The 14022-nt window shown below is 44.2% G+C and overlaps 8 protein-coding genes across 8 annotated transcripts; 3 read left to right on the forward strand and 5 right to left on the reverse strand.

Moving 5' to 3' along the window:
* Positions 1 to 96: 96 nt before the first annotated feature.
* On the reverse strand, positions 97 to 711 carry J056_001530 (uncharacterized protein; the record flags this gene model as incomplete). The annotated part of the gene is made up of 1 exon (XM_009271158.1): positions 97 to 711. One exon carries the CDS (start codon positions 709 to 711, stop codon positions 97 to 99), a length of 615 nt encoding a protein of 204 aa, XP_009269433.1.
* A 254-nt stretch (positions 712 to 965) lies between these two features.
* On the forward strand, positions 966 to 1898 carry J056_001531 (Collagen alpha-1(XIV) chain; the record flags this gene model as incomplete). The annotated part of the gene is made up of 1 exon (XM_009271159.1): positions 966 to 1898. The coding sequence occupies one exon, from the start codon at positions 966 to 968 to the stop codon at positions 1896 to 1898; it is 933 nt and encodes a 310-aa protein (XP_009269434.1).
* Positions 1899 to 2181: 283 nt separating this feature from the next.
* J056_001532 (cAMP-independent regulatory protein pac2) lies at positions 2182 to 3433 on the forward strand (the record flags this gene model as incomplete). Its single annotated transcript, XM_009271160.1, has 2 exons — positions 2182 to 2429; positions 2476 to 3433. The coding sequence occupies 2 exons, from the start codon at positions 2182 to 2184 to the stop codon at positions 3431 to 3433; spliced, it is 1206 nt and encodes a 401-aa protein (XP_009269435.1).
* Positions 3434 to 3630: 197 nt separating this feature from the next.
* On the reverse strand, positions 3631 to 4929 carry J056_001533 (Thiamine thiazole synthase; the record flags this gene model as incomplete). The annotated part of the gene is made up of 5 exons (XM_009271161.1): positions 3631 to 3720; positions 3767 to 4031; positions 4077 to 4168; positions 4224 to 4235; positions 4435 to 4929. The coding sequence occupies 5 exons, from the start codon at positions 4927 to 4929 to the stop codon at positions 3631 to 3633; spliced, it is 954 nt and encodes a 317-aa protein (XP_009269436.1).
* A 312-nt stretch (positions 4930 to 5241) lies between these two features.
* J056_001534 (uncharacterized protein) lies at positions 5242 to 7248 on the reverse strand (the record flags this gene model as incomplete). The annotated part of the gene is made up of 3 exons (XM_009271162.1): positions 5242 to 6807; positions 6853 to 6966; positions 7012 to 7248. 3 exons carry the CDS (start codon positions 7246 to 7248, stop codon positions 5242 to 5244), a joined length of 1917 nt encoding a protein of 638 aa, XP_009269437.1.
* Positions 7249 to 7341: 93 nt separating this feature from the next.
* J056_001535 (Protein ste16) lies at positions 7342 to 11464 on the reverse strand (the record flags this gene model as incomplete). Its single annotated transcript, XM_009271163.1, has 5 exons — positions 7342 to 8505; positions 8559 to 8876; positions 8937 to 8988; positions 9040 to 11288; positions 11342 to 11464. The coding sequence occupies 5 exons, from the start codon at positions 11462 to 11464 to the stop codon at positions 7342 to 7344; spliced, it is 3906 nt and encodes a 1301-aa protein (XP_009269438.1).
* A 96-nt stretch (positions 11465 to 11560) lies between these two features.
* J056_001536 (uncharacterized protein) lies at positions 11561 to 13063 on the reverse strand (the record flags this gene model as incomplete). Its single annotated transcript, XM_009271164.1, has 3 exons — positions 11561 to 12718; positions 12766 to 12896; positions 12952 to 13063. The coding sequence occupies 3 exons, from the start codon at positions 13061 to 13063 to the stop codon at positions 11561 to 11563; spliced, it is 1401 nt and encodes a 466-aa protein (XP_009269439.1).
* Positions 13064 to 13156: 93 nt separating this feature from the next.
* On the forward strand, positions 13157 to 13872 carry J056_001537 (uncharacterized protein; the record flags this gene model as incomplete). Its single annotated transcript, XM_009271165.1, has 3 exons — positions 13157 to 13200; positions 13247 to 13512; positions 13562 to 13872. The coding sequence occupies 3 exons, from the start codon at positions 13157 to 13159 to the stop codon at positions 13870 to 13872; spliced, it is 621 nt and encodes a 206-aa protein (XP_009269440.1).
* Between the last annotated feature and the right edge of the window lie 150 nt (positions 13873 to 14022).

Genomic DNA, 14022 nt, shown 5'->3' on the forward strand with positions numbered 1-14022 from the left:
TGAAAATAATTTGTTCCAGTTACATTAAAGAGATAAAAAGATATATTAAAAATCCAAGGTTTTGAAAGGTTTTGTGTCTTTCTATGATACATATATTCAATCAAGCAACCTCCTCCGCTTGGCTGCGCTGTTGTGTAGACTTGCGACAGGACTATCCCACTCATCCTCGCATTCGAGCATACGCTTCCCATGCGCTTTAGATGCTGATTGTGGTGTGAGTTGCGGGGCTGCTGTGTATTTGTATGTCGGTGTCTCATCGTTCTTGAGGCCATTAATACTGTCAACATCCTCTGAAATGCGCTGATTTGAAATCATTGGTGGTCTTCGCATTGGGCTTTTGAAAGTCCCTATTGATGGAGGATTTTCATTCTCGTCAACTACAGCGATAGAGTCATCGTCAGTCTCACTATCAGCCACGCTATCAGCCTCGTTATCGATCTGCGGGTGATCAAAGCTGGCATGTTGCTGTGGGCTGAGTGTTCCTGGAGTATTAAAAACACTATTATCACCCACATCCTCCTCTGCCTCTTCAAAGATAGTCCAGCTACCACTGACAGCCCCGGGATTCGGACTGCGTGGGGACGGCAGCGCTCCTTCTGAGAAACTGTTTGGTGTGCGCTGAAATATCCCCTCTATTGGCCTGCTACGTGCAAGTGGTGAGCTCCTGACTATCTTCCGCAGAGGTATCTCCTTTAAAGGTCGCCGTTGCATTTCAACGAAACAACACAGCGATTAAGTTTGTTCGTTAACTGACGTCGGAATGGAAATTTATTTTTAATTCAAACCCGCAAATTGAACTCCTTCGACGGAAAAAACAGTTCTCGACGGAACCGGTAGGTGCCTGGATGTGATTATAAACAGTGAACATTATAAACCATGTAAACGCGTTCATTGGTTAAATTCACGCGTTTTGTTACTCAGTAGACGCGTTTATCCCCGCACTTATTCCATTCACCTCAACAACCATGTCAATCTTGCGTCGTTTGAGGGGAGCCTCGAATAGAGCATCGAATAGAGAATCCAATAGAGCTGGAATGGGTAGTGACGCAGAGGTTTCCCAATTCAACACAGACGCCGCAGATACTCCACCCCCACCTGCTTATACGCCATACGATAACGGTCCAGTACAGCCACGTGCTACCTCCTCAGGCTACGCTCCACCCTCACACCCACCGCCACCACAAGCTGCTTGGCTCGATGACGCACTCCAACAGCTCAAAGGCAGGAGTGAAGATCCCTTACAATTCCTCTCACGATACGACACTTGCTTTCTCATCGATGATTCTGGTTCAATGGCAGGCGGTTTGTGGAAACAGGCTTTGTCTGCTTTAGCGGGGCTTCTGGAGATTGCCACCAAGTACGATCCAGATGGTGTTGATGTACTTTTCCTCAATAACCCAGCGGTTGCAAACAATGTAACAAACGTTAACACTCTCTACAACCTCTTTCACTCGGTCCAGCCATCTGGTTCTACACCCACTGGTACACGTCTAGAAGACATACTACTCAAATACCTTAACGATTATGAAAATAGCAACGGTACAGTGAGAGTGAGACCACTAAATGTCGTAGTCGTCACCGATGGCACTGCCGAAGATGACGTTGAATCGGTTATACTCACTGCTGCGCGAAGACTCGATCGGCTCAATGCGCCGCTTTCTCAAGTCGGTATACAATTTATACAGATCGGCGATGATCCATCTGCTACAGTGTGGCTACATGAGTTGGATGACGAGATACACAAAATTGGCGGTGGTTGTAGAGATTTGGTCGATACAACACCTGTAGTCGATGTTATCGATGGCGGCAAGGATGGCTTCGATGCTAAGTACCTCCTCAAAGCAATGCTAGGTGGGATTAATAAGAGACACGACCGAGTTGAAAATGTGCAACATTGATACGCGTCTTGTACATGTCCCCAATTTAGACTAAACATTCTTAACACACATACCAGAGGAATGGTATGAATAACCACCCAAAAAGAATTGAGATTGAGATATGTTATATTGTGCTATTACACAGCTAGACTGCACGTATTATACTCCAGTGTAACATTTAATATACCTATTGTGTAAGTGTTTTGGGTTTGAAAATCTTCAGCAATTAAACTAATATAGTTTACGACATTCCGCTGTTAAGATATTTAACGATCCAAGAAGACATTGCATTAGTACCACCAATATGGTAACGTACAATGGACAAATAATAAACAATTTAGACGCCGTGGTACTGTTTAAGGCAGTCGAGGCTAGCAAACTGCAATTATATAAGCGCAGACTGACTTCTTCTGAGCGAATGTCTATAAAATCTGGGGATATCTTTATTTGGGAGGAGTGTCAAGGCATGCAAAGATGGACAGACGGTAGAAGATGGGGTCCTTCGCGAGTACAAGGGGGATTCCTATGGTACAAGGAGATAGAAGCGAATGAGTCAGTGTAATTTTTAATGTAATAGCAAGGCTAACATAATTTACAGAGACACAGCACTCATCAAGCAAACATATTCGCTCCCACAATCTGTCTCAAACATGATACAAGAACCAAAATTGCATTTAGTTTGCTATACGAACGCAAATAATAACCTACAAAGGCCGAGCGATGATCCAACACTTGAACAATTCAAACATTCCACCGAATACACAACGCCTTCTGTGTTGACGTCATCAGCAGGACAACCTAATCGATCAGATCGACCAGAACCAATCAAGATACTCAATGACACGTCGTTCAGTCCACCACCTACACCACCGCATAGCTACAATACACCGATGATCTTCACAGACCCATTCCAATCCTCCGCCACAATTACGCCGCCTGTCTCAGCCACGAGGATGGACTTCATGGTTGAACAAGGGCGTAGGGCATCGCATCCACACACTCAGTCATCTAGCAGTGGCTCAGCGATCCAAGCAGGAGCATATGCAGCCACACTGGTTGGCAGAGGTGCTGCAAGACGAGGCAGCTCACCCTATCCATCACCACGAAGAAACAGCAGTATTTTTGAAAGAAATGCGTCATTCTCGAGTGGTAGAAGATCAAACAATACATCTAGACCAACTCCTCCAGCCCCACTTAATTTGAATCAGGGCCTTTATATTCCTCCACCTATGACATCCGCACCAGCTGCAGTTACTACACATACTATTCCAACTACATTTGCAGCGACGAACAATATGTTTCAGACACATACACCTGCGCACACACAGCATAGACCATCATCAAGTCACAGCCATGGTCGTGGGCAGGTTGACTATTCCAAACCTGCTCCACCGATACATCAACAACAGCCACAGGCATACGCACAAAGAGCATCTCTTCCTCCTATAGCCAACAACATCCCTAGAAACAGCATCTCCACAGCTACGTCGAGAATCAACCTTTGCGATGAAGACAAGAGACAGTTGGATAGTTTTAAGTTCAATGACTGCTTGTAGTTTTAGAGCAGAGAAACGTAAAGTAAGACAGCATCACATCTTAGACATTAATGAGCGCCAGCTAAGCATTTTTTGTATATATTGTATAATATCAAGCATTCGCATTTTCAACTGTAACATTAGTTATAAAGCGGCTTTAGCCTGAGTATGCATCAAAAATCATTTACATTCAACATGAAAATTATCGTAGCGAGACATTAAGCAGCAACTCTGCCAGTGACTTCACCTTCGACAATTTCAGATGACTTAAGCGACTCGATGGCAGTGTGAGCAGCTCTAACACCAGACTAGTCGCGAGTCAGCAAAGCATTACCATCAACCCAATTCACTCACGCCAAACATACCACCAAACGAGGCACCGCAGCGAGGAGCACCGTCTAATTCGGACAACTCCATACCACCAACGACCAAACCTGGGAAAACTTCCCTAGTTTGGTTGACAATTTGATCTTCACTCTTGTTCATATCGAGTGCCCTCATATCGCCGAGCTCAACAAATCCAGCCGAAGCAAGTCTCTTGACAGAGAAAGCACCGAAAGGACCGTCGTGGCCGCAGAATGAGATGGTCACTGGTGAGGTAATGGTGTTTGGATCCATGCTATGACACTGTCAGACATTACCACCACATAAACCCCCTACACACCAAGATTGAGTGTCATGGTTAAGCGAAACTAACGTCCAGTTGGACACGATACCAGTAACACGTTGCTTTCCTTCAAAGTCTTTCTTCACCATCTAGTCGCGTAAGAAGTTAGAACAGCTAATGCCAGTGCGAAAGACCTCGACTTACAAGATCTTCACACTACAACAGCTGCGCGTTAGTACAAGCCCATTAAAGGGCACCTCTAAATTCAAATGCAACTCGACGACGCAGCCATAACGCTGGTCCCGCTATTGACGGTATATTCTCAGCCTGAGCGTCTGCTCTAGGCACCCGTGTGCACGAATAAAGAAGCATTGTAAAAGTAGAAAGTGCCTCTATAAACAATAGATATACCTACCGCAGTCGCGTTGAAGAGCTTGACGTTAGGAAGGGCCAGAGTCTTGGCGAGAAGAGTTGAAGTGAGGAGAGCTGCGTGCTTGACAACAACAAAGCGACCTTCGTCTTCGTATGGGACGCCAACCTTATCAAGGAAATTGTGCGCTGGTTTGCGTACAACCATTGCTGAAAAAAGTTGACCTCCGAGCCAAGCACCGCCACCTGGAGCAACTGCTGATTCGACGATTGTCACCTTGAGATCGGGTCTCTCGGTGGCAATCGTGAATGCGCATGATAGACCAGCGCTACCAGCACCGACGATCAATACATCAGAGATGGCTCTGTCGTACATGTCGTTAAAGTAGCGCGTTGTCATTGCTCTAGATGTCTCATACTCCTTGATTGGTGCGAAGCTGTAGTTGCCATTGTAGTCTTCGTTAGAATCGGCGTGGGCTTTAGCTTGTTGCTTGAGTTGCTGGATGTTAGCTGGTTGTTGTGCTGCTTGAACTGGTGCCATGGTGACTGTTTGAGAATAATATGAAATTTTCGAAAAACACCGAATTTATATTAAAAGTTCAAATGACGTCAATATCACTGCGGTAATCTGTTGGATACTCATGTGCGTGAAACTAATTTACTTCGATGGTTTGAGGCGCGTAGCTATAACAGGAACCTGCTTTCCAACATCCACTCTCTGACCTTAGTTTTGCTTAGTTGAAAAATTTCACAAGCTCCACAGGGCGTTGTTACATATACCAATTGCCAAGTGTTTAATTAAGTAGTGTACATGTATGTCGTTAACCCAATTCAATGTTACAGATACATTCGCTCATGTAGTGATTACAGAAGGAGGAGGCTTGGGTGCTTGTAGCGAGGCCTCTCGAGCCCATAGAGCCAATTTGATATTTTTGCTTTTATCGACAGTGTGTGCTGGTGTTGGTACAATAGGCGATGGTAAGGCTGGTGACGCGGTTGAGGTCGGTGAGGTGGCTGAAGTAAGCGGTGGATTGGCTAGATCCTTGTTATCCATCTTGTCTTCCTTCTTCCCACCCAATCTGTGCACTCTCTTGCGTCTGGCTTTCTGTGTTCCTTTGCTATTCCTTTTAAACGTATGAGGGAAGCTCCTCACTGTTGATCGCTCAAACACTCTCGTGTTAGGTGAGAGTGTCAAATTGGTTTGTGACAATTTAGCAAGCTCGTTGACGTTCTCATTTACTGGTGCCATCACTACCATTTTGCCGCCATCTGAATATTGTATGTTCTTTTGGAAGCTTGGCGAGGTGCTCAAGTTATACGGCTTGATAGATAAAGACGCACTCTTCTCTTCTTCGAATATCGAAGTAGGCGCGGTCGAATCCTCGACAACAGACGTATCAGCAAAGGAGTTGGTGCGTGAATCTGATTGTGTTGATTTGCTATCCATAGTCAAGTGGGTATTCTTGCTGTAACTCGACGTAGCTCTAGCTGTTGCTGTCTTGCCGCTTAATAATGAGGTTACGTCGCTACTTGGTGATCTTAAAGAGCTAGAACTTGCTTTACACAGCCCCGGCCTGCTAATACCGTCAATACTTCGCAGTTCTTCCACCTGATCATCATCAACCTCATCGTCTTGACCAAGCTGCATCCGGCGAAGACTATGAGATACTACATCGTCATCTTCTGGCTCAAACAGTCCGGGCGAAGGTTGAGCTGGAGTATCGAATATATCAATGTCATCGAGGTCATCGCGCTTGTCAGTATTATGACTGAAGCTGCGGCTACGTTCCCATAGCTGACCGAATGCATCCTCACTTGGTGGTAGTTGTAGGGAATTGAGATGAGGCCTGAGACCATATGTTGGATCATAGAATTCAAGATCGGGGAAAGTGGACGAGGTAGGAGAATAAGCTTCAGATTGAGATTGAGTAGATAGCCTGTTACTTCTTCTAGGTATATTTACACTTCTTGGACCCCTTTCAACTTTACTTGCATATAGCGTCTGATAAGATTCCAAATCACCATTTGCGGACATGGCAGCACGCTTAGGAGCGGCAGAAGGTTTTTGATTAGCTTGAGACTCTTTTTTAGCAAAGTATTGTTGAGACAATTTGTGAATTATACCCGGCAAATCCTCTCTAAACATTTCTCTAAGCTGACCTTCGATTTGCTGCTGAATGAATTTTTGTATGACAGCGATAGAATCGAAAGTGCTGCTTACGTCGAGGTTCTCGAGAGGATCATTCTTGAAGACAAGAGTGATACCTTTCTGTTTGCTGACGACGAGTACGACAATCGCACGAAGACGCAATGCAGATAAGCGTAGGTGCATGGGGACAACGAGAGGTTGATGAGCTGCTAGAATTGATCTTCCACCGAGTAATCCAGGCTTTGAGCCTTTAGTTGTCAGTGGATTCGCCTGAGGTGGAATGAGAAATGGAGTAGCCAGTATGTCATCACGCACTTGTACTTTCGTTCGCAAGACAATATGTGCATCGCCTGTATAATTCATTCTGAATATCCCCCTGAACCTATCCACTGATAATTCCCCAATTTCTAATATCTCAAGCTCAGGTGGCTAGCAATTTCTCAGCAGTATTCAACGCGTAAGCAGACGACTAACAATAGTCCCCATATTCAAATCCTCAACGACTATCCTGTCAGCGATTATTGGTGGCTTTGGTCCTTTATTCAAAGCGCTATCAAGTGTTGTCCTCGCATCTGCTAAGAATTCTGCGCTGAATTTCGGCCAATCAAATTTAAATGCCATTATGTTCTCTATTAACGCCGCTTTTTTCGCCTCCTCAGCGTGTGTTTGTTGAAATACCTGTCCGCGTCCGTGATGGAATTCTCGCAACATGTGGGGATCGATTAAGGTAATATCAAAATTTTAAAAACACAATCTAATTCAATATAACATACACGCTTAACTCGTTAAAGATAATCTTACGCATCACTCTTGCAACCTCGGCTGACGTGCGGGCTGAGATGTCTCACTCCCAAAGCCGCCGATAACCGTGTTGATTGGCTCCAACTTTTCCACTTTGTCACCTCGAATGTCTCTCACCTTCCTTACATCTGCGCTCTCCTGGTCAGAATCCATACTTGCAGCTAGTAAGTTTTTCTCGTTGAATTCTGCAGTGTTGTACTTTTTCTTCAACAACACACCAACCTCATCGTTGATTATATCGCTCAATTCCTCTCTCCATTTCATTTCTGCCATCTCCGTAGCGTGCAAATCGACGTTGACATCTTTCCCTCCATCTTTGAGTAATTGACTAGCTTTCATCACAGCGCGCACCGTGCTATCGTTGAATTCAATATCGAAAGCGTCTAATATGCACTTCCTAGCTGGAGCCCTGTAATGAAATGTCTCCATCAGATACAGCGCTCTGCTCAGCATTGTTATTGACCTGAACGGTGCCTTGTCCTGTGCCTTCAACTTGGCGAGCGAGCGCGATGCCCCGCCTGCAACTAGCTGATTACTAAGATCAGAAAGTACACCAATTATTTGCCTTTCAATCGGTTTTGTCGGCTCCTCTAAAACAAAGGCTGATTGTACATGTCGATTTGTATACGCCTCCCATTCTGGGATATGCACAAATTTGTTGAGATTCTTTGGTAAGCATATTCCAAGCGGCTGTCCAAGCGTAGAAACAGTCGACTGCCAACCAAAGCGTTCGAGGATTGTAATACCAGCTTCAGTCGATGCAATCAATCCCAGTACGAAATAACATGTACCTTTAACTGAGATAAACTCATTCCGTTCGGCTATCTCGACTATAGTTCCTATAATTCTTTCATGTTCAAGGAAAGGCAACCCGTGCGGTGTTGATCCAATAGTACCAACTGCCCACAAAACACTCTTCAGCTTGCTGATCAGATCGGTATCACTATTTTCAAACCCATGTCTTCTTATAAATTCGGCAAAGTCTGCAAAATGTCCTTTCTCAGCCAGAAACTCACATCCCTCATATGTTTTGGTAAGCTCGCCGTAAAAGTGCGACGGAACAGTGCCGTCGAATGTGATTGCCTCCTCAGACTGATCAAATGAGCTCATTCCAAGTGCGTGTGAGATATAAACCTCAATCAGCACCACATAATGTGCATTTCGTTCCTGTGACGAAGGTGTTAGTAGGGCAACGAAACAACCGAGAGACCACCACTTACATGGAACCAATCGTCAATTTCCCTATCTATGTAATCTGATTGTTGAAGATACTTGAAACCAACGGACGTGGACAGAAAGCGCAGCATGAGAGGATGTCCAGTTTCTCCCAGGTGATCCAGACTTGGCATCATGCTTACCACAAGTTCAAGTATTTCAGTTGACTCGCAAACCTTCTCTAAATATTTGACTGCCAATTCACATATATCGATAGCTGGATCATAGAGCTGGGTAATGAGTAAATCGAGAGCCCATTCGTTTGGTTTAGGTGATGACAAGATCAATTCACCAAGATGAGTGGTTGCGAATTGTCTTACGTGCTGCGAATGAGTGTCAATGAGCGTTTCAAGTATTAGACGCATCTATCAAACAACACTCACCTTGTAACTTGCTGTCAAAGCTTTCGATAGAATAATACGCGGGTGTCCAGAACTTTTGTTAACATCATTAGATGAAGCAAACGTGAACAAAATCACAACCTACTTTGAATAATCGAGCTTCTCAATGATAGCCTTGATAAGATCTTCGCGACTACGTAATTCACTGAGATGGTAGAATGAGGTAAACATTTTATGCTTTTCCAGCAACTGGATACCCTCCGGCGTTTTACTGATTGTCCCAATCATCTCAAAGTATCCAATACACAGAGTGTCCTCCAGTCTGTTACGCGAAAAAATAGGTTCACCATCGAGAGCTTGGTTGCTGTGAAGAGGATCGAGCTGCGAGAAGCAATCACCGATTTGTCTCAGCAACTTATCCTCAGCTAAGTACCTCCTTCCTTCTTCGCTGGTGAGGAAAGTGGTGACAAGCTGACAGCCCATTCGTACCCATTTCATATTTGGTTTTGTCTTCTTGGCATTAGAGAATCGGAGATTGAATGGATGAAAGAAGGACATGAGACGTTTGATGAACTTGGTATTCTTGATAGCCTCTTCTAAACGACGAGGATTGAGAAGCGGCCCTTCGAGGAGATCATACACGACGTCATAATTCCATCTGACATTATCCTTGGTGACCAGCACTTGAGACTCGAGCAACATAGCTTGAAAATTTTTATCGTCTATCTGCATACCAATGCGCATTTTAACCTGCTCGACTTGTCGCTGACCTCTGCGCATTGGATCATCTAGTGAATTGGAACGCTTTCGGCTATCGCGTGTGGCAGCTGGTATAGGTCTATTCCTCACTCTGTTAAAATGATCTATTGTCGCGAGAGCTGAGCAAGCAGACAAGCGAAGATCACCACTGTATTCCGCAGCTAGAGCGAACAGACGTGGAAGCGTTTGAAGCTTGGCAGCGTATGCTGAAGGTAAGATTCTATTACCCTTGCGAAGAAGCTCACCAAGTAATAGTGTTGCCTTGCGTGTAAGCACTTGGTTCTTCTCTTCAACAATAGCCGTCAACCCTTCAATCAACCCTCCATCTATCAAGACCACAAGAAGCAAAGCGATGTAATGATCAATTATCGTAATTTTCTCTGGCTTGTCGGAATCTTGAGCTGATCTTTCTGGCGCTTTGCGTTGACCTGTAGATCTATTGTACATCGTCTGCCGCCTACCTTCGAGTGAAGCAACATACCAATCCGGAGTCTTGATGATGAGCAACTCGAACATCAAGTCAAGAAGAGCTTCCCTCAGCTCCTGTGAAGGAACTCGGAGAGCATCAATTAGGGTGCGCACAGTATTCCTGTCATTGACGCAGAAATACAGGAGTCCACTCCAGTTTTTCAGCAAGACAACAAGGATGCTGTTAGCGCATTTGAGTCTTTCAATGCGGGCGTTTGAGGCTTTGAAGTGAGCAGAAGGAACATCCGTAAAGGCGGTCATACTGACTTCTAAATCGGTACCTGGTTTGATGTACTTGCGTGTTGAAGGATGATCGAGAGTGTAGCAGAAGATAGAGGCAACCACGGGAGCGAAATGAGCCAAGTCAGGCGACGAACCCGTCAAGGCTGACAGTAGAATGTTGAGGCCTTGAGATTTAGATAGTAGCTCCATATCTAGGATAGCTATTTCTGCTAGCAATTCCAAACAGAAATAACGCAAAGAGTCATCACCATTTTCAGCTATAGAAATAATTGCTCGGACAATGGACTGATCTATAAACAGACCATGCGGGTTACCGAGATCAACAAGTGCTCTAATGAAAAAGACAGCCTGCTCCTTCTCGAGTTGATCTGAGGAGTCTCTTGCGAGTGAGCGTATGAGGTATATATTAATGCCATAAGAGTTGTAAAGCTGAGCTGAGCTGTAATCAACGAGGCTGTGCCTAAGGAGTCTGTATGCGACAGTCCTCACCAAACCACCTGCACTATCAGACAAACATTCTTTGACGCCGTTGATGAGAACAGACTGATCAAGTTCATACTTAAGTCTAAAGCTTCGTTTGAGAGCATCAGTGAGGCCAGCCATGACGTCTATCCGCCGAGACATTAAGCTATCAGGGTCAAATTGAACAGCAGAGTCGTTGATATTTAAGAGAGAGTTTAAGAGAGATAATCCATTATTATGCGCTGTTCGATAATCGTCAATATGATGATCTATAAAAGTATCTTGAACACGTCGCCGACGAGCAGAGTCGATGTGGGTTTCTTTGCGTGGGGTATTTGGTATAAGTTTAAGATATTCAATATCCTTTGTAAATTTGTTTATATTGTTGTTTGCTTTAGTGAGTGCTTCTTCAACTTGCCTCCTAAGCATTTCCTGATGATCTGATTGAGCTGTATCGAAGACCTATAGAATCGAGGGGGTTTGAGATTACAGATAACACGACACATGCAACGCACCTGCAATAGATTCTCAGCGCCATCCTTTATCTTCTCTTCAACATGAAGCTTCTCATCGAGCTGAGCGAGCTTAGCAGCAACATCCTTAGCGCTATCGCTATGAATATCATCAGTCTCCGTCATTTGAGTTGGTTTGATATCTTTGACGATCTTTGACGAGGGTTAAAAATCAAAAGGGAATTTATCAAGTTTTTTTATTTTACTTGTACAATATTAAGCTTAGTATAACATGGAAGACATGTCTGCTCTAATTCTGTTGTAATCGAGTAAGCCTTCAGTGCGACCGTGCGCAGCAATTGCAATGTCCTTGTCCCATAAGTACTTGTTGGCGACTCTAATAATCTCTTCTGGAGTTACAGCGGCGATTGCGTTTTCAATTTCAGTTGGGGTCATACGCTTACCTGTGGTGACAATTTGTCTACCAATGTCCTCAGTTACTGCAGTTGATCCATCTAATCCGAGTAATAAGGAAGCTTTGAGTTGAGATTTGGCGCGTTCAACTTCAGCAACAGTTGGTGCAATCGACATTCTTTGCCATTCTTTGAGGGTGAAGTGAACCAAGTCATCCAAGTTCATCAAATTTTCAGATACTAAGTAAATACCCCATAAACCAGTGTCGCTGTATGAAGTAGAGAATGACATGTAGCTGTTTGCTAGATTGTTTTCACTGATAATGTGTGATAATTTGCTTGAAAGAAGTGGAGAAGCACCCAAGCTACGATCCCAGTTACCGAAGATGGATTGCATGACGAGCATTGGGAAGTAATCAGGGCTAGACCAACTGACACCTTCAACAGCAATTGCGAGATTGCAAGTTGGTGAGCTATCATCTCTAATTCTAACCTCAGAACCGGTGAACTTTGTGTGTTCAGCAGAAGGTCTAGTACCAAGTGGAAGAGGGTTTGGAGAGCTGGAAAGGTTACCGAAGTGTTGGTTGGCTAATTCAACGAGTTGAGAATGTGAGACACCACCTGCACCAGCCAAAACCATCTTATCACCGTGATAATTGTTCTTAATGTAATCACTGAGTTGATCACGGGTAAGTGATTTAATGTTTTGTGAAGGGCCAAGGATAGTTTGACCAAGTGGCTCGCCTTGGAAAGCAACAGCGTGAAGGTGATCGAAAACGACTTCTTCAACTTGCTTATTGACTTCTTCCTCTTCACGAAGAATAACGTCTCTTTCACGCTCAATTGCTTTTGAATCGAGCTTGGAATTTTGAAGGATATCCGACAAAACGTCAACGGCTTTAGGGACATCGTGGGAGAAAGACTTTGCGTAATAAACGGTCTGTTCACGAGAAGTGTATGCGTTCAAATGAGCACCAAGAGATTCAACTTCCAATTCGAGGTCGTATTGAGAGCGGCGGTTAGTACCCTGGAATGAAGGTGAGGTGGATATAAAAACAGAATAATCAAACAAACCTTGAAAGCCATATGCTCCAAGAAGTGAGCTGTACCATTGTTCTTTATAGATTCACCTCTAGAGCCAGAATCGATCCAAACGCCAACTGTGGCAGATTTTGTGTCATTTTGCTCAGTGGCGATAGTGAGGCCTAAGTAGTGGTGTGCGTAAGTGAAAATCCCCCTCAAAGTCCATTATATCCTCACCATTTGGTAATGTAGTGACCTGTGTGGCTGGTTGAGGAATAGAGCTAGCGTATTTACGTGATTGCTGAGCTGCTAATCCCCTACAAGACTTTAAAATACCACGGCTGAACATTTCAATTTCTCAGTTTTTTATAGTTTACAACAAGATATTTGAGGCTCCTCAGTTTTCGATAAAATTGATTTTTCATCTTCTTAATCGGTGACGATGAGGTTTTATACAGTCGCAGCAGCAACGGCTTTAGTTGGATTGTGAGTTGTGACTTTAATGGTCTTTATCCAACTCAATTCCATCCAGCACCAGTTACGCTGTCTACTTCGACTACAAACGCCGTAACGACACAGCTTTTAGAAAATCTTTAAAGAAAGCTGCCGTTAAACAAGGTAAAGCTGATAAAGCTGCTGCTGAAAAGGGCGCTATGGAAATGCAAGTCGCTCTCAAAGCTGCGGTTCTTGAAGCAAATATCGAGGTTGAAGCGTTCAAGAGGTCTGTCACTGGAGCTGAGCAAGGTGAAGCTTATTTCATGCAAAACGTCGGAAATGGTGAAGTTTTGGCTTCAATGGGTGCGTTATTGTCTAACCGAGAAGACACCTCCGTTAAACCCCTCTTTAGGCCCAGAAAGCGCCCTTAAAGCTGCAACAGCTTTCTTCAAGGCTCTCAAGGTCTATCCTTCCCCTGTTGAGCTCTTGATGATCTATGAGAGAACTGTTCCTCCACCAATCTTCCAGTTGGTCATGCAGATGACTAGCCAAGAGGTTGCAAACGCTCAATCTCAAAAGGCTCCCGAGCAACCAAAGTCTGGTTCTATTGAGGAGAATGTCACAGAAGATTCTCAAAAGCCATCGACAGAAGCCCCTACAGGTATTCCAGCTTCTGCTCCCTCTGACACAAGCTCACACGAATGGGAAAACATTCAATCTTAATCAATTCTCTATACTCCAATCCACCGCGCCTACTACCTCTTAGACTGGCTTTTCTTTCTCCACTGTATTTCTTGATCTATAAAATTATTAAGATGATTATCATTTTTATCATGTTTATCAAGTTAATCTCGATAATCTCAATGGCTATAT

This window comes from Wallemia ichthyophaga (assembly GCF_000400465.1).
Source record: "Wallemia ichthyophaga EXF-994 unplaced genomic scaffold scaffold16, whole genome shotgun sequence".
NCBI lineage: Eukaryota > Fungi > Basidiomycota > Wallemiomycetes > Wallemiales > Wallemiaceae > Wallemia > Wallemia ichthyophaga.